This window comes from Anopheles arabiensis, chromosome 2, assembly GCF_016920715.1.
Source record: "Anopheles arabiensis isolate DONGOLA chromosome 2, AaraD3, whole genome shotgun sequence".
NCBI lineage: Eukaryota > Metazoa > Arthropoda > Insecta > Diptera > Culicidae > Anopheles > Anopheles arabiensis.
This window is the reverse complement of record NC_053517.1, coordinates 38,600,491-38,619,563: the sequence shown is the minus strand read 5'-3', so window position 1 is coordinate 38,619,563 and position 19,073 is coordinate 38,600,491. Positions and strand designations below refer to the sequence as shown.

Sequence of the window (19,073 nt, the reverse complement as noted above, 5' to 3'; positions counted from 1 at the left end):
CTGAGTGCTTGCTTTATGCTGTTTATTTTTCCTGCCCATGTTTGTCCTACATATTTTAGCTCCATCTCCATCATTCCCAACCGAGGCACAGAGGGAAAATGTAGTTGGTTCGAACAGGTAGATGGGATTCGAGTTCGAGTCAGCATGGGACGGACAGATCCTTCTGGTCGCTGGCACCACAAACCTGCACACACATGGGATGCAGTGCATTTGGCTGGTGAAAATTAGTGTCAAACAGGTACGTCGCACCAGGCAAGATGAAGGTAGAGCAGCGTTTCATAATTTCCATCACATTCCTGCCATGTTCTATTGCATTCTTTCACTTTCATTCTTTCGCAGCTTCCCCACAGCTTCTTACAGACGTCCAGGCTTTATTCTCTCTTTCTCGTCAATTTGTTGAAAATGTTTCAAGGATTTTTATACTGTGATTATTATGTTCTTCAACAATACACCTATGCAATGGCTTCACTTCCACAATTCTGGCTCTTTCTCTCTCTTTCCCTTATTCCATCCACAGTGCAGGGCCCGGAATGCTGGGAGAGATTACCTTTTCGTTCCATCCAGCCCATTGGAACTCTGATCCGCATGGAAGGGAACAAGAAACGTCAAGCACGGAGAAGGCGCCTTACCTTTTTGCCTGCTCAAATCACACTCGAGAATGGGCCGAAGAAAAGAAGCGTATGTTTTTATTTCTGTGTTGTTTTTTTTCGCTACACCATACAATGGAGAAGAGGCATGGGATGGAGTGAAAGGGCAAATAAAGAAGAAGAAAAAAAAAACACCTCTCTCGAGAGGGTGGCGCGGGCGGCGATGAGGTGACGTTAGCGTCGTTTCCTAGCTCACCCTGACGAGGGATGTGGGGAGGCTTTCGGGACCGCAGCGGCAACGGATTTCGAAAAATCATTACCAACGCGAACGAGAGCGCCTGTAGGCCGGACAAACCAACTAGCCAGCCAGCCAACTAACCAAGCAGGCGTACCTTTTCAGGTTTGCCAGCGTCCGCCGCGCCCAAGACGCTCGAGTAGCTTCCCTCCCGTTCGATCCTTCTTCGGCTTTTCGGAAGCGTTTATGGTGCAGCGACGAGGTCTGCTCTTTTTTTCGTGAATGGTAGGAATTTTTCAAAGAACAAAGACGGAAGAGAGGATAGAAGAGATGAGAAGAAAAAAACGACGATCAAACGGACATCGAAGGGACAAAGTCCGAGCCCGGGAGTGTCGATTGCCATTGGAGAGAAAAAAAGAACACGTCCCGAGACACGCTGGAAGGAGACGACCGGGCAGATGAAGTGGTAAATCTCTTAATTATTATTTTTGGCTACCAATACCACCGTAGGACTGTGTGGGAAGGTGGGTACTACGGGTGGAATGGTACTTGGCGAGGAGGTAATCTCTTCCTACAATCATACAAGCACACACACACACACTCACACGGCGAAGGAATGGAAAAAAGGGCCCAGACCGTTGCGTCAAGTAGTAAAACTTTTTATCACTTTGATCAACCGGATGCAGCACCGGGGAAAAAGGGGAATAGAAATGCCGCACACCAAAAGGATGTGTGTTTTCACCACAATACGATGGTGGCTTTTGCCATCCGTACCGGGAGTTTGTTTGATGTTTGATGAGGCAGAGAAAATTGTTGTGGGTGCCATTTGTGTGTAGGAAATGTTGCAGATTTAGCGGCGCAACGGAGAAGAGTGTCCTGTTTAGCATCGCACAGAATGAAGTGTTTTTGATGTTAATGAATCGTTCGCTCGGCTAGTTCTGCGCCCCAGCAAAAGGATTACACTCTTTCATGTCATTTCTGTAGCAAAAAAAAAAACACTCGATTCTCCTAAACTGGGTCAACGCGGTATGGACTTTCGCGGGCATGTCTACGTTGTTGGCTTTAACGCTTCAGCGACAAAAAAGGATTCTACGTTTCTAACAAGCCTCTATCGTTAGAACTGAATGTTAACAAACAGACGCATTAATATGACACAGACTGAAGCGGAGAAGGAAACATTATGTGTCAGAGTACGCGCTGTCATCCTGAATGGCCAGCTCACAAAGGAGAATCGAGTACCAGACTGCACACAACAATAAAAAGGGTCCAAATAAAGCCCTATGCGATTAATGGATTTTAAATTCGTGGCTGTAAAAAAAAGAAGGAAAAATCGCAGCCTAAGAGCTTTTTTTCCCAATTTGCCTTATTCCATCCATGCACCGTAATGTACCCATTTAAATTGCCTAGCTAATCCTAGCTGACGACCAACGCAAAGGAAAGGAAGAGCTTAACATGATGATGATGATGATGCTGGCGATGACAATGTGCTGTGCCGTAATTGTTTACCGTTTAAACCGAACGCAAACAAAAGCTCACAAATCGATTCTAATCCATCCATCGGTGAAAGAACGTTTGAGGGGCGGGATTTTTGCCAGTGCCGGCGATGCTTAAGATGATTTTTGTTTCCAGTTCTTTGGGCAGGAGGCACGAGGAGAGATGGATGGGGACAGTTTAAAGTGAATAGTGATTGTTGAGCAAATTAGCCTTAAGCCGATGAGGACGCTGTTGAGAGGGGCTGAAATGTTTGCTTGTAACACATTTCACCGATGAAAGATGCTGGAAAACTCTCCACCATTACTTACAGACCATTCTTAACCATTGCTTGTATCGCCATTGCAGTAGTGGGAAACGTAAAGCTCAAATGGAAATCAGTCATACCTGAACGCAAACGCAAGTGTACCTTAAAATGTGTAACGATTCATTTGACCAGATTTTTTTTTCTGCCCGATTTATTTCGAACGTAAGTAGATTGCCCCTAGCCCCCTCATTCCCCAACAATCTAAATCAACCATCCTGGCTACCCATTACCTTATGGAGTCCCCCTTTTTTTGGGTCGGGGAGACACAACTGATCGACCCTCGATTGAGTAGCAATCGATTTTTGCTTACCGACTCTAGTCCTGCCTAACTTCCACGCTCCATGCTCCACCCGGCTGTTACGGGATGCGGGGAGCTGATGTATCAAATTTCAACCCAACGTCCATCCCAATCATTCGCCTTGGCAAATAATAAAAATGTACTCTGCCCTTAGGGCGCGTTTAGGGGGCTTCCCTACACACACACAAAAAAGTATTTTAACGGATCGTTTGACGGCACCAACCAAAATCGGTCCCCGTAAAAGCTCGAAGAAAATAGATACTTTAGCTTCTGAACTGATTTGATGGGGGCACACACGCAGCCATACACAAACACACACACACACACACAGACACGAGTTGGTAAACTTGAACGGTTCGTGTTTATGAATTTAGATGCAGTAAAAATGGTGTAACTAATCGAGTGTTAAACCGATCATCACGGCACAGCGTTTGTTGTACTTTGAAGCAGTGTAGCAATGTTTGCGAATCGAAAGATGATACAATCGATAAAAATCATTTTTTGCCATATGCTTCATAATTTTGGGCATAATTTTGTAGCACCAACAAAAAATAAATCAACCCAATTTTAGTTGTGTTAGGCAGGAAAGCAAAAAATGAAAAAATAATATGCTTCACAAATCACACTCGCTTTGGTTAAAAAGTGTCGTATTTCAGACTCTGGAAGGAAAGGGGTTTTCTTTCCATCCAGCCGGGCTTTACCCTCGTTGGGTCATCTTCTTGCGATTAATAGTTAATCGAGTTCATTACGTACCTAAGCATACTTTTTGCGTCAGGATTCACATAATATCCCCGGATGCTGCCGGAGTTGGAAACATTGAAAGGTAATCTGGGGTAGGAATCGGTTTTGCTCCCGAGACTGGAGGGTCTCCCCGGGCTAAAAGCATCCCATTGCCCTAGCAGGATGTGCCAGTTACGATTCACTCGACTGAACAAATAGCTGCCGGCTATGTCATTTAGCTCTTGTGACATTTTGCAGTGCCTTTTCTGTAGCCCGTGTAACGTGTGTCGCCCATTTGCCAGTGAGCCACACCGATTGCCAGCGGGGAGCAGGTGATTGAGATTGTAATGGTGTCAAAGAAACTAAAAACAACTACAAAAAAAAGCTCATGTCGCTACAGCTTTTGATCTGGCAGAAATGTTAATTTTTTGTGGTTGGTAAACAAAACAAAAAAAAACGGCAACCACCGACAAGGAGTATTGCGACAACTTGCTCGAGCAGTTCCGACTGTCCTCAAGCGCATGGATGAGAGCATTTATTCCGTGCACGAACCTGCGCCGCCGAACGGTTGTCACTTGGTTGATGGTTTATGATTTTGCGTGAGCACTTCATTACTTGAACAAATTTAATGAGGAAAACGTTCAAATGTACATCGGTGTAGCCAACTTCTGCGGAATATCGAGTAGTGTGTGTGCCGCCTCCTGCTCGCGTCAGCTACTCGCGCCGAAGCATAAATCACTCACCGATGTTCCGAGAGAATTAATGCACCGTCACCCCGTCGTTCCCTGCCCGTACGTGACACGCATTGACGAAGCAAAGTTGCCGCGGCGCATGGGGTCGGTCGTCGGGGCGTTCGGGGAAGAACGAACAAGAACTGCGCCCGATTGGGCAATTGACAACATGCTTAGACTTTGCATTGCCGAGGAACGTGAGCATGGTTCGATAGCTGTTACTTTAAAGAAAAAAAAAGTCCCCGGCTACTCCAGCTAGAAGCAGTGGGGGCACGATTGCGCATCAATAATTGTGAAACACGACGGCTAATGCGGTTACGGTTCGGGCTCCGGCAAACAACACCGTGCCGTGGTTGCGTTTGTCACAGTCCCGACGATGGGAAGGTCCTCCCCCGAGCCACCCTCTGCGGCGCGATAAGATAAACGACAGAACGCTGATCGGCAGCCATACCGCAGGTCCAATGCGCGCGAGCTCCGTTGACAATGATGATACTTAAAGTAGCGTCACATTCCGTGTTTCTACAACGATATCGCAGCAATAGTAGTGCAGTGTGCTTCTCGTTTACTCACCTGGAATGGGATCAATGGGCATGTCGATGGGATCGACGCCGCGCTGCTTCAGCAGCGGGTGCACAGCTACGCAGGACGGGCGGCGATGATGACCGCCGACATCGGCCGAGGCACTGTTGGCAATTCCGTTCCCGTTCGACGGAAAGGATGCCGCCGGAATGGCACTGGCACTGACCATACCGGCTCCCGATAAGGCACCGATGAGACACACCGACACCAAAAGCAACAAGTTGACCGGCACCACGCCGGCACCCTTCGCCAGCTTCTGCATCGTCCGCCGTTGGCTTGCCATCGTGGTTGGTGAAGCAGCACCACTACTGGACGTTAATGGGACGACAATCGAAACGCGCGTAAATCGAACCACTGACCAACACACTCTGTGACTCACACTAAACACCGAACCGTAGCGACACACTTGTGGGCTTCACAGTGGAACCATCAAGACACGGCAGCAGCAACAAAGCGCTTGAAGTATCACTTTAATACCTGAACAAAGAATTATCACTATTTTCACCACAGCTTCCACGTGTAACCACAACGGGCAACCCTGGCAACCGAATTTGCGCTCACTTCACGCTTCACGCCTGCTCAGACCGCGGTTATCCACTCTCTCTCCCTTTCTTCCGGGAAGCACTACAATCTGCGACACGTTCCTGTGGATGGTTCCGGTACCTTGGTCGCTGCTGTCATATATCACATGAAAAACCGCATTTCCGTTCCTGTACTCGGGCGCTATGATGATGACGATGAGACACGTGTATTATGACCCGGTGTTCTGGTGCAGCAAAGCAAAAAAAGGGGGGTAAAGAGACCTGACCTTCTTCCCTTCCAAAAGAGGAACAACACCGTTGACAGAGCAGCACGCCGCTTATTAGCTTCCGTGTCCGAATACCGTGACGCGGGATGTTGGAGTGCGGACGATCACAAAAGCCAAGGTGTGTCGTGCAGGGGAAATAATAATGGTGGCTTTTCTGCTGCCGCTATCGGCGTTACGGCCTTTTTTCCTGCCTTTCTTTGGCACCGGCCAGAACGGATGGCATCTAACCACGGCACGAACGGTCCCCGGCAAAGGGCTCTACTACCGTCATCCCCGGCTCAACGGTTCCGCGTCCACATGCGCTGGGGGTTGTTATCGCAACGGCATTTGAAAGACACACCGGCGGTGCTGGTCGGTGGCGCACGAACACTTTTCACCTCACTAATGTTGCTGTGCTTTGCGCTGCCAGACGGTTGCGGCTGGCAATGTACCTTTTGTACCTCACCAACACACAGTTAAACTCGCGCACTAACCTACACACACATACTGCGATTGTTGATACACGCGGATGCAGCGCTACACCTTGGTCGAACGCACACGCGTTTGATTTCAGCAGGCCGATGTCCGGAAAGAGGTTGGTGCGGTATCTCGCGGGCTTTATCTTGCTGATCGATTAGAAGTAACCAAAAACACCACGGAATACGAAAAAAATTAAAATAAAACACACACACTCTACCCCGGTGACGCCGCGTTCGTTTCTTTGTGTGTTTGTTCGCTCAAACTTTTTTTTCTACCGTCGCGACGGTGTATGTATACACCTTGCAAATATTTTCTCCGATGAACGCGAACACACACACACACTCTCTCGTTCGATGCTGCTCTCTCTCAGTGATTCCTTTTCCGCGGACGGGAAAATGCTAGGGGGTAGGCGGATCTCGGTATGTCTAGCGAGAGAACGATTTATAATCAAGGAGGGAAAGGGGGTGAAGGGTGTGCGTCGGTCAACTCTTTCACGTGCCGTTTCCTGTTTCTTTCGCGCACTTGCTGCGGCTCGGAATGGGATTTTCGATTGCTTCACGATTTCAATGAAATTGGCCACCCCAACTGCACGGCGTTTGCGGTTTGGCTTTACTGTTCACTTTACGACCGCATGTGTAAACCGTGTATGCCCCGTTGCTATTAATTTCGAACAGACTTTCTTTGCCCTCTTCTATTTTGCGAGAAAGAGTAAGTTTGTACTGGCGTTGGTTCGATTTCCCGAAACGGATTCTTTGTGAGCAATGCGTGCGCGCGGAACAACAACACAAAATGTAAATAAATCGGGTGCGTGTAAAGTATTTTTTTTTTGCTTTTATTGACTTGTAAACGAGAGGTTTAATGAACTAACTTTAATTCAGTATCAGTAGCAAACGAAAAGCAACTAGTCGCACACCGCGCACGTTCGTTTCCGTTGGGATGCACGAACGAAAAATCTAAACGCGACCGGTATCCACGCACACGTCCGCACTCTTCGATTGTACTGCGAGAAATGAGGTTTTAATGTTTGCTATGCTTTGCTATGCTGTTTGCCATGCTGCGCGGCCCTGTCTCACATTCTCGCTCACTCTCTTTCCATCTCTCGCTCGCTGTGTTGAGAGAATTACGATTTGAGAGAGACAGGTTTAAGGTAAAGGTTGGATTAGAGGCAGTGTAGCGGTTTGTTTTATTCTTATTTTAAGTAGAATCTTTGAAGCAGTTTTAACAGAATTCAGATCGGGAATGGTTTGTTGATTTTATAAATAATTCACTCTTTAACACGAAAAATTACTACACAATTTACCTTTCATTATGATTAACAATTTTTAAGCAATACGGCAAAGCCGTTCCTTCTGAATAAAAAAAAAGATCAATATTTTTTTTATCTAAAAGATATTTATTCCAAAACCTGTTGAAGTGTAAGAATCAGGTAACGATAAAAGTTAACTGTTTTTATAATGTGAAAAAGCATTTCAAAAACACAAAGCAAACGTGTAAAATTCGTCGGTTACCATTCAAACAGCATCGCAATATGGCAGACATGAAGCGGACACAATGTACTCACCTGTCCGTCCTAGCCTTGTTGGAAGATTCGGCTGATGTGTCAAAACAATCTGAAAAGAATCTTCGTTTGCCGGAACGATAGAAACAAAGCGCATACGTACGGCGGTGATAAAGTGCATTTTTTATGTTAGTTTTTCGTTAGCAAGTAAGCAAACGGCAGCTTTAGGTGTTCCCGCTCGTGAACATCCTTTTATCAGTATGCACTAGCAGCAAGCAGTAAAGTGTTACGTGGTGCCGTGCCATTTGCGGCTTGTTTGAGGTTAAGCGGAGGAGTGGGCAGGTTAGGGAAGGGGACAGTGAGGAAGAATAGAATACGTAGGCATAAGCAAAACGCGCTGTGTGCGGTCATTTACTTCGTCGTGTTTCGTCGGTTCGATAACCGTCCGCGATGCATAGGGTTTCCTTAGCCCAAACGATGGCAATCGTGGCGGTTGGCATCCTGTGCCTTTTTAACGCCGCGCTGCTGGTCCATGCCGAACCGAAGAGTCATCCCATCACTACGCAGCTATCGGCCAAATGGGGTATCACTCCGGCTCAGCTGGAAATTGCCGAATTCATCGATGAGGAAAGTGCCAACTCGTTCTGGGATTACGTGGAGCTGTTGAACAACGTTCCCGATGGACTGTATCGCTTCGGTAAGCATTTGGGCAGGGTGGAGCAAATACTACCCCATAATGGTTGAAGTGCATCATAATAATACCTATTTTGTTGTCCATTGTTGCAGAAACGGAGGAGAAGCGTTACCGAAAGTCGCTCGAACTAGCCTCGGACATTCTCGGGGAAGGCCAAATGGGACTGCTTAAGCTGGCGCTTTCGTTGCACAGCTTTTCGCCAAAGGTACAGGCCCACCTTCAGGTGGCCACCGAGGTGCTGGCAAAGGGCGATTGTGAGACGACGATATTTGCAAGCATCAACGGCAAGGTTGCGTGCACGGTAGACGATCTACGGAGCATCCTGCGCTCGGGAGCCAAAGATCCGTCCACCGTTGAAACGTTCGCGATCGATCACATCTATCCCGGGTCGGAGAACAACTCGCTGACCGTGGTACTGTACGGTGAAATCGGCACGAGCGAGTTTAAGCAGTTCCATGCCGCCGTGAAAGCGGAAACGGAACGCGGTACGGTGCGCTACGTGTTGCGCCACTACGTGCGAAAGGTTTCGTCGCGAAAGGTACGCCTGTCCGGGTACGGTGTGGAGCTGCACCTGAAATCGACCGAGTACAAGAGCCAGGATGATTCGCCCCGACCGCAGGATGCAGCGGCTGGTGCGGACGGGACCGATCCGATCGACGAGCTGGAGGTGGAGGTGGAAGGGTTCGACTTTGGGCAGCTTAAAAAACGGTTCCCCCATCTGAGCCACTCGCTGGATCGCTTCCGGAGCGCTTTGCTAGAACAGCACGAAGAAATAGCACCGCTGAAGGCGTGGGAGTTTCAGGAGCTCGGTCTGCAGGCCGCCCGTCGCATCGCCGAAATGCAGGGCGACGAGGCACTGCAAATGCTACAGTTTATCTCGCAAAACTTTCCCACGCAGGCCAAATCGCTGCTGACGCAGACGGTGCCGGAAGAGTTTAAGAAGGAGATGCGGCACAACATCGAGGTGTTCGGGCGTAACCTGAACCTTCAGCCGCCCGACTCGGCCCTCTTCCTGAATGGGCTGTTTTTCGACGCGGAAACCATCGACACCGTGACGCTGCTGGACACGCTGCGCTCCGAAATGCGCGTGCTGGAGGGGCTGAACCGCATCAACATCCGGGGCGGAAGTGCCACGCCCCTGCTGGGGTTGGACCTGTCTTCCAGCGCGAAGGAGTTCGCAATCGACATTCGCGATTCGGCAATTACGTGGATCAACGATTTGGAAAACGACGCCCAGTACCGGCGGTGGCCGGGCAGCTTGAAGGATTTGCTCCGACCGACCTTCCCCGGGATGTTGCGCAACATACGCAAAAATCTGTTCAACCTGGTACTGATCGTCGATCCGGTCGAGGGTGACAGTGCCGGGCGGGATATTGTGAAGCTAGCAGAAAGTTTTGTCGTCCATATGGCACCCGTTCGAATCGGGTTGGTGTTTAAAACCGGCGAGGGGGAAGACTACCGGGCGGTAACGTGCGGCTTTAACTATGTGCATCAGAAGAAATCGTCCACGGAGGCGCTCGGTTTTCTGACCGATCTGTATGCTGCCACCGCCGACCAGAAGGTCATCCGCTTTGCCGACGTGCGCCAGGTGCTGAAGAAGAAGTTCAACCGGCTGAAGCTGGAAGAGGTGGACGAAATACTGGGCGAAGACTCGGACTTTGATTACGGGCGACAGCTGGCGCAGGAGTTTATCGATCGGCTTGGCCTGAAGACGGTGCCCCAGGCTCTGCTGAACGGTGTGCTTTTGCCACAGTCCACCCTAACGAGCGATGAGTTTGAGGAAACCATTCTCACGGAGATCATGCAACAAACGCCAACGCTACAGAAAGCCGTGTACATGGGAGACCTGCACGAAGGCGAACCGGTCATCGACTATCTGATGAAGCAGCCGCACGTGATGCCACGGTTGAACCAGCGCATTCTGTCGCAGGACGAACCGCACTTTATCGACATGTCCGGACGGGCGCATCCCGACCTGGAGGATGTCACTGCACTGGGTCAGCTTTCGAATCCTGATCTGACGGCGACGCTGATGAAGAATTTGAAGTATTTCGGTGGCAAGTCTACCTACCAAAAGTTCCTCGGCTATCGGGTTCACTTCCTCACGGTCTGGGTGGTGGGCGATTTGCGGCTAGCGGCGGCAAGAAAGCAACTTAAAAATGCTCTTAAATTTATGGTACGTGTAAGATTTTGCTCTCAATCACTTGACCTCCCGGGTGGGTAATATTGTTGATAAAATTTCCATACTTGTTATAGAAATCGTCATCTGGCACACGTGTTGCGTTCATCCCGAACGTAGACGGTACGGATGCAGTACGCTCCGAGCTGAAAAAGGATCTCAACGCACTGGTGTGGGCCGCCATCAACACGCTGGAGGCAGATGAATCGTACGATCAGGTGATGAAACTTTTCGAAGCATACGAATCCGATCCCAGCACGGTTTCGTCGTCGGTGCCGGACTCAGTGCTTGGCTTTTTGCCCGCCACCCAGATGCATCTCAAGATGCTGCGTGTCTACTGCCAGCGTGTGCTCAAGCTGAAAGCATCGGCAAGCACAGTTATGGCAAACGGGCGGCTTTTAGGTTTGTTCGACAAGGACGAATTCTTCGATACGGAGGACTTTGGTCTGCTGCAAAGTTTCAACGCACTGCAGTACACGGATAAGATACGCACCGCCATGAAGCAAGCTTCGCAGGGCGACGCGGACGATACGCCAACCATGACGAGCGATACCGTAATGAAGCTGGTTTCGATTCTGGTGCCACGACAGCAGTCCAAGTCGCGCTACACCATCCCGTCAGATGTGCAGGACAGTCGCACCGTGGTGAAACTGGCTCCGAAGCGTACCGATCAGCCGTTCTTCGAGATCGTGGCCGTGCTTGATCCGGCATCTCGCGGCGCCCAGAAGCTGTCCTCGCTATTGCTGCTGTTGCGCGATGTCGTCAACTGTCAGATGAAAATTTTCTTCTGTGCCATCGATAAACACAGCGACATGCCGGTTAAAACGTACGTCCGTGGCATACATTTCTTCATTTCCCATTCGATAATGGCTTCTTTTCCTCTATTAACACGCTGTAGGTTCTATCGGTTCGTTGTGGAGCCGGAATTACACTTCACCAACGATGGGCGCCTGTCGGCTGGACCATCCGCCAAGTTCGTAGGACTACCAGCGAATCCTCTGCTCACGCAAAGCCTTAATGTATGTATTTTCACAGCATTAACACTGCGCGTTCAGCTGTTTAAACAACAATGTGTCGTTCCTTTGCCCCTCACAGGTGCCTGAAAATTGGTTGGTAGAAGTGGTGCGCTCGGTATACGATCTGGACAACATTAAGCTGTCGGAAATCAATGGTCCCGTGCATTCCGAGTACGAGCTGGAGTATCTGCTGTTGGAGGGGCACTGTTTCGACAGTTCCACCGGCTCACCGCCACGCGGGTTACAGATCACGCTCGGCACGGAGGATCGTCCGATCATCGTCGATACGATCGTTATGGCGAATTTGGGCTACTTCCAGCTGAAAGCCAACCCAGGCGCTTGGATTCTGAAGCTACGCCATGGAAAGAGTGCCGACATCTACGACATTACCAGCGCTGATGGACCGAACACGGTGCATACGGCCGAGAGTACGCGTGTCATCATTAGCTCGCTGCGCTCGCACGTTCTGAAGCTGCGCGTGACGAAAAAACCGGGCATGGCCGGTGTCGATCTGCTGGGCGACGAGAAGGATGCAGCCGGCGGGGGTGGCATCTGGGACTCGATCAGTTCGATCGTCGGCACCGGTGGTGGCGATAGTGCTGCCAGCGGAGGTACCGCCGAAACCGAAGTGCTGAACATTTTCTCCGTTGCTTCGGGCCATCTGTACGAGCGGCTGCTGCGCATCATGATGCTGTCGCTGCTGAAGCACACCAGCACACCGGTCAAGTTTTGGTTCCTGAAGAACTACCTGTCGCCACAGTTTATCGACTTTCTGCCCCACATGGCGGAGGAGTACGGCTTCCAGTACGAGCTGGTACAGTACAAGTGGCCCCGCTGGTTGCACCAGCAGACGGAAAAGCAGCGCATCATCTGGGGCTACAAGATCCTGTTCCTCGACGTGCTGTTCCCGCTCGACGTGAAGAAGATCATCTTCGTCGATGCGGATCAGATCGTGCGGGCGGACATGAAGGAGCTGAACGATTTCGACCTCGGCGGCGCACCGTACGGTTACACGCCGTTCTGCGATTCGCGGCAGGAGATGGAAGGGTTCCGGTTCTGGAAGCAGGGCTACTGGAAGAACCATTTGCAGGGCCGCAAGTACCACATCTCCGCCCTGTACGTGGTGGATTTGCGGCGGTTCCGCAAGATAGCGGCCGGCGACCGTATCCGGGGCCAGTACCAGGCGCTCAGCCAGGACCCGAACAGTCTGTCCAACCTCGACCAGGATCTGCCGAACAACATGATCCACCAGGTGGCGATCAAATCGCTGCCGCAGGAGTGGCTCTGGTGCGAGACGTGGTGCAGCAGCGACACGCTGCAGCACGCCAAAACGATCGATCTGTGCAACAATCCGCTCACGAAGGAGGCGAAGCTGACCGCGGCGCAGCGCATCGTGCCAGAGTGGAAGAATTACGATGCGGAAATCAAACGGTTGCAGGCGAAGGTTGACGATCGGGAGCATGAGGAGCAGGCCGCGGTGGCAGCAGCGGCGGCAGCGGCGGCTGAGACTTCCACCATGGGCCACGAGCCCAGCAACGTACATTCCACCGAAGGTAAGCAATTGTGAACCCCCAATGAAGGTGCCATTGCATTCGTTAATGTATTTGTTTGTCTGTTCGCCGTATAGATAAAGAGACGAATGCGGAAGCGCGACACACCGAGCTGTGATCGCGTTCGGTGCTTTTCGGGTGCTGACGGTCCGATCGATCGGTCGGTCCGCGCATGGTGTAGACGGGAGAAAGTGTGTGTGTACATGTGTGTGTGTATGTGTGAGTGAGCTAGGGGTAGAGAAGACGTTTGTGGAATAAAACAAAACGGGAGCGAACAAATGTTAAGGAAGGAACAGTAATGCACACGGATTGATGTTTCATTCCTCACACGAACTCCTTAAGCAGTAATCTTTAACAAAGCCAACGCGATTCGCGACCAATTTCAAATACCTTAGTCATGCACACACATTTTTATTTTCACTTTACAAACCATTATTAAAAAGTACAATACTTTGCGGTACGTAGAAAGTCGTACAAAAAGTAGAAAGAAACTAAATTATCTTTTCTAAACCTTACAACTATACGCTGTTGATCCCCCCAATGGATAGGGGCGTGTTGAGTTCGCACGCTCTGTGGTCCGTGCTTGTTTGCCAATCAGTCGAAGCCAGTAATGCGCCCCACTTTCGTCACGCTCGCTCGCTCTAACGAGCTACATCCTTCGCGGACAGTCGGGGCAAAAGGCGTACGTGCGCATCCACAATGCCAGACAGTGGCGATGGAACGTATGGCCACAGAGCGCCTCCAGCCGCTGCGTCCCGGCAATATTGTGCTGACAGATGGAGCATTCATTGTTTCTGGAAGCAAAGTGGCACGCGGTTTGAAGAGAGATGGAAATTAAAAATCGCGTTCGCCCTAACTCACCGTACGTTCAGGCAAGGCATTATGCCGGTGTGTCTAGATGCGAGCAAAAATGCTGCACTTATCCAGGCCAGCAGCCAGCAGTAGCTATGCTGTTGGTGGTACCTTCGTCCGTTCCCAGCAACAGTGCGACCGTTCAGCTTGGCGTACATTTTCGGCTGCGTTTCTCCTTTCTCGTTTGCCTCCCTCAACCAATAACGCACGTCCTTGCCTGGACCGCAGGTAAAGAAGGATGAAAAGGACACTCAGCCCACTGTCGTGTTCCTGTCGAAGAGCAATAGATCACGCTTATTCTGCCTGTTGCAGTCTCTCTTTGGGTGCACTTTTTCAAATGAACACACCGCTCATGAATACTTTCACCATTCATTCGCTTTGTTCCAGAGCCCACACTACTCGGTTCGATTCGGTATGGGCGGGTAGAGAGAGAGGGGGAGAGGGGAGACGCTTTAAAACACACTGTTTAAACATCTGATGCCATCGGACAGAATCGGCGCTCTTACATTGCGCTTGCGTTTGTGTGATTTGATGTAATCTTGCTTACCAAACAGATTCACTGCCCACGGCAACACCACAGTGCGCCTTTGAAAGTCTTTGGCGATTAGGTCAATAGGCGAACCATTATACTTTGTGCTTTTTCTGATAGTCGTCGTCGTCGTCGCTTATCACTTAATTGCCGCTCGGCCTTCTTATCCACACTTCGCTTCAATTGTCACACTACGAGAAAATGTACCTCCGCCAAAGGTTCAGCTGTAGCGTTCGAATTGCTCTGTTGTTCGGCCCAGTGTCGCGTTCAACCCGCTTCTCTCTCGACCTGCATCCGCAAGTGTTGATGCAAGTGTAAAGCGGAAGGATTACTGCACCGTCGTCGTCGTAGACACGATTCGTAATCTGAATATCGTCCAACAAAGTAACGACCGTACTCGTGGCCACAAAGAGCGTAAACTGGAGCTCTCAGCGCCCGAGCTTCGGGTAGCGTTGCTGATAAAAGTGCCTTCGCGTGTGAGTGTGTGTTAGTGTGAGCAATCCCGTTGCATTCGAAATGTGCAACGGACATTTGAGATGGATTTTCGGAATTTGTTTTACGATGCAACATTGTTCACCACGTTCGAAATACGTTCCACCGAGCGCAAATATGGAAAATACTTTATTGCTAAACTAATCCTCACTATACACTTTCGCGTACAAAAGTCCCATCTGTTAATGTGGCCGGGTGGAAAAGAAACTGCTGAGTTCTGTACAGTAAACGGCCAAAATGAAAGTTTATCAAAAGAAGAATGCTAAAGAAAACAGAAAACCACAGCACTTCAGTTTCGAACGACGATTACCGATGCAATGTTTTCTTCCGGGTGCGCCTGCACCTCCTGCCACTCGAGCGGGTGTGCCTTCTTCCGGTGCTTGTACAGGTTCGAGATGTAGCCGAACGATTTGAAGCAGAACGCGCACTGATACTGATTGGTGCGCGTGTGCGTCGTCATATGTTCCATCATCGTCAGCTTGGTGGAGAAACCCTTGCCGCACACCTCGCACTTGAAGGAGCGCGAATCCATCGTCACCTCGCACGTGTTCTTCTGATGGCGCTTCATGTGGAACGTGGTGCGGAACATTTTGCCGCACAGATCGCAATTGACCGGATCCTCCTCCGAGTGGATCGTTTTCATGTGCTTCGACATGCTGCAGGTGCGTATGAGCTTACCGCACAGCACACAGTTCGTCATCCGCAGCAACAGGCCCTCGTGCGAAGCTTTGTGCACTTCGAACGACTTTCGATTTTTGAACATCTTTGGGCAGAGCTCGCACATCAGCATCAGGTCGGTGTGCGCGGTACGCTTGTGCGTCCGATAGGCTCTGTAGTTGAAGCTGTGGAAGGGGGTGGAAAAAAAGCGAAAGAACAAAATGTGTGATTAAACTCATCTTCTTAGAAGCAATCCAATGTGGGATGCTTACAATTTGTTGCACACATTGCACTTCACGTCCTTCACGCCGTGGACGCAATCCACGTGCATCTTTAAGTTCGCCAGGAAGTTGAACGACCTTCCACACTGATCGCACTTGTACTTTTTGTCCGCCTCGTCCGTCGTAGTTGGCGCATGGGCCTTCATCATGTGTTGATGCAGATTCTGGTGCACCTCCTTGCAGACCTCGCATCTGTACACAGCAGGACGCAACATTGCGATATTAATAGAGATATTAAATAGAGACGTTACGATTCACAAATACTAACCGATACTTTTCCGGATTGTTGTGCATGTCGATGTGCGTGATGACCTGTTGCCGGTTGACCTGCCTGGTGGAACAATAGGGACACCGCAGGTACATGTTTTTGTTGTGCTCCTTCACCATGTGGGCGCGCAGGTCGCTCAAGTTGTCGTACGTCGGCGAGTCGGTCTGCTCCTCCTCGCATATATCGCACGCGATGACCTTGTAAAAGTCCAGCACCTCGTGGTCGGGTCCTTTCTCCTTCGGTACGTGCGGTTTCGGCACGTGCAGCTTCTCGTGCTTCTCCCGCAGATCCTCCGTCTCGAACTTTCGCTTGCACAAACTGCACGGATACGGGAGGTTCTCCTCCAGCTGGCTCTGGTGCACGCGCATGTGCTTCTTCAGCGATATGTTGCAGTCCGTGTACTTGCCGCAGATCTGGCACCTGACGCAAAAAGGGGGAAAATAATGACGGTTAAATTAAAACCAAAACTTTTGGCCAAAAGCGACAAACTCACTTATTCTTCTCCGGATCGTCGTGCGTCTCCATGTGACTCACGAACATTCCCGGCGTGTGGCATTTCTTCTCACACCTGGGACACTTCAGATACGGCGGCTGGTTGTGCTCCACCCGGTAGTGCAAGTGCGCTTCGGCAAACCGTTTGAACGTCACTTTCTCCTCACAGACGTGACACGCAAACTCGTCCACATACTGAAAGATCTTGTTATCGCGCGCACCGTGATCGTTCTCCAGACTGCACTGATACTCGTAGAAGGCAAAATCATCCATATTCAGTTCGCGTTGCAGCTGCAGCCTCGCCTCGTACTCCGGATCATCGCCCGGTTCATATTCGCTCGGCTCTGTTTCTTCCTCTTTTACCTCTTCCTCCTCATCCTCCTCCTCATCGCTGTCCTGCTCCATATCGCTGAAATATTTTGCCTTCCGCACACGTGTCGATCTTCGTTCGGGTCGTGAGGTACCACCACTGTCCGGCGCATCCTCGTCTTCCCGCTCCGTTTTTACCTCTCTCTTTATTGCCCTTGGGGTGGGTACGATTGGTGAGGCGTTTCGCTGCACACTCGCATTCTTCGGTGGACGACCTCGGCGACGCTTAACAGGCACTTGCTCATCGTTGCCACCCGTCGAATCCAGGGAGGTGTTGTGCTCGTCCATGCTGGAATTGATTTCTTTTTTAATGATCCGCAACGATGTGTCCGGTTCCACTTTGATCTGCTTCCGTGGCCGGCCTCGGCCACGCTTGACGGGCTGTTCGTCCTCCGGCACGAAGAAGTCGATAGCGACGGTTGAACTTTCCCCAGCACTGGACGGTTTCATTTGGCCGTTCAATATAACAGGCTGTTGGCGGCATTCTGATTCGGGCCGGTCCGTCTGTTCGTGGTTTTCAAATGCATCCAGTCGGTAAACCGTTCCATCTCCGTCCTGCTCGACCTCGATTTCGAAAAGGCTAAACTCCTGATCGTTTGACTTCTTCTTTCTCTCGAGTGCCGAGCCCCTGCTGGGGCTTTCCTGCTCATCGCTTCCATCGTACGAAGCATTGGGAATCTGTTTCATCTGCATCCGGAGCTCCTCGGCATCTTCCTCGAGGAATTCAATGTTTTTCAGTTCTCCCATCTCATCGTTTGCGGCTGCAACACGGTCAGATTATCAGATAACAGGCAAAACATTAGGTTCAATCAACACTTACTCAACTCATCGACTGTGGTTCCATCGTCCGAATCGTGGAGGGCTTCGAGCTTGGTGTAGTACCGATGGAAGTTGTGTATGGTGGTCCAGCAATCCATACAAATGTGAGGCTCGCTGGCGGGATTCAGCTGCAGAGGAGAAGTAAACACAAAACCAATGAAACGTTATTGCACTGTTGTTTAGCACCGAGTCAATCTTGTTGTTTGTTGTGGCGTCACTACGGTGCGCTGCGTGTTTGCAAGCGCTCGATGGAGCGGAACCTCCGGAAGATTGCACTTACATCAAACCACAGGTGTTTCGATATGACCGATGCCATATTCAGGTCCCGGTTGGATTCACTAAACACGTCCAATAGCCATTTGGATTCGCTGGTTAGGCAAAGGGCGCAATCCCTTTCGCTACTCATTTTCGGGCTGCGTTAATTCGCTGCCAAGCGTCGAAATATGAAAAGATGGACTGATGGCTTGATGTTTTCGGGCTTGACAGTTGACAGCCATGTTGGGAGTGGGTCGCGGTTACACTCACCGCATCGCTTTCCAAACAAACTGACAGCATGCGAAACGCTTCAAGCGAGCTGCTGGGCCAAAGTGTATGAATATCAGGTGGTCTCATAGCCTGTTTTTTATAGCAAAAGTTGAACGTCACTTTTTGACAGCATGGGTGAAAACATTTCCCCAAACAAGCTTTCTGACGACTTGCCTTACACACAAACAATCTTAGAATCTTCGTTATTTGCACTGAAATACCTTAAAAAGCACTCAAAATATATGTTACTGTAAGCTAAACCAAATCTGAACTAATTAAAATCCATTTTTGGATCAAAATAATGCCGTCGATGAGGACACCAATGTGTACTACGTATGTGTTGCTAAGAACAAAGCGAACGGTTCCTATGGAAATTCACTTCACCCATTCTGTCAAAAGGAGATTTTTTTTATTTCGAAATTAGTTGTCAATTTGTATGGGACGAGACCACCTGATATTCATACACTTTGAGGAAGCCTCTCAACTAGTGTGATTTGAAGTTTGATTGAAAATCAGAGCTAGAATTCAATTGAAAGACATTGAGAGTTTAAAGATTTAAAATCGTTAGATGTTTACATAACTATTAAAGGATTTATCTATTCGTTTTAAAGCGACAGAGTATATTCAACAGTAAAAT

The 19,073-nt window shown here is 49.8% G+C and overlaps 4 protein-coding genes across 8 annotated transcripts in view; 1 reads left to right on the top strand and 3 right to left on the bottom strand.

The window, feature by feature from the left end:
• LOC120898180 overlaps positions 1-7,210 on the bottom strand; it is a 49,581-nt gene extending 42,371 nt beyond the window's left edge. The window contains exon 1 of the mRNA XM_040303657.1: positions 4,940-7,210. Within this exon, the coding sequence (XP_040159591.1) occupies positions 4,940-5,231 (292 nt within the window). The 5' untranslated portion in view covers positions 5,232-7,210. The remainder of the gene's footprint in view (positions 1-4,939) is intronic.
• Positions 7,211-7,807: 597 nt separating this feature from the next.
• On the top strand, positions 7,808-13,546 carry LOC120898210 (UDP-glucose:glycoprotein glucosyltransferase-like). The gene is made up of 6 exons (XM_040303750.1): positions 7,808-8,410; positions 8,500-10,583; positions 10,664-11,412; positions 11,485-11,605; positions 11,682-13,155; positions 13,230-13,546. The coding sequence occupies exons 1-6, from the start codon at positions 8,164-8,166 to the stop codon at positions 13,268-13,270; spliced, it is 4,716 nt and encodes a 1,571-aa protein (XP_040159684.1). The 5' UTR covers positions 7,808-8,163; the 3' UTR covers positions 13,271-13,546.
• Positions 13,547-13,688: 142 nt separating this feature from the next.
• LOC120898214 (probable E3 ubiquitin-protein ligase XERICO) lies at positions 13,689-14,188 on the bottom strand. Its single transcript, XM_040303758.1, has 2 exons — positions 14,014-14,188; positions 13,689-13,946 (listed from the first exon to the last, which is right to left on the bottom strand). The coding sequence occupies exons 1-2, from the start codon at positions 14,160-14,162 to the stop codon at positions 13,802-13,804; spliced, it is 294 nt and encodes a 97-aa protein (XP_040159692.1). The 5' UTR covers positions 14,163-14,188; the 3' UTR covers positions 13,689-13,801.
• Positions 14,014-18,495, bottom strand: LOC120898211 (zinc finger protein 665-like). 5 transcript variants are annotated; one of them, XM_040303755.1, is made up of 8 exons: positions 18,192-18,495; positions 17,913-18,039; positions 16,725-17,853; positions 16,232-16,651; positions 15,955-16,155; positions 14,552-15,867; positions 14,352-14,399; positions 14,014-14,274 (listed from the first exon to the last, which is right to left on the bottom strand). In XM_040303755.1, exons 1-6 carry the CDS (start codon positions 18,315-18,317, stop codon positions 15,315-15,317), a joined length of 2,556 nt encoding a protein of 851 aa, XP_040159689.1. In that variant the 5' UTR covers positions 18,318-18,495; the 3' UTR covers positions 14,014-14,274; positions 14,352-14,399; positions 14,552-15,314. The 5 variants fall into 5 exon arrangements, with proteins under 5 accessions (XP_040159689.1, XP_040159685.1, XP_040159686.1 ...); XM_040303751.1 differs by having other exon boundaries at positions 14,352-15,867; XM_040303752.1 differs by having other exon boundaries at positions 14,014-14,454.
• Positions 18,496-19,073: the final 578 nt, after the last annotated feature.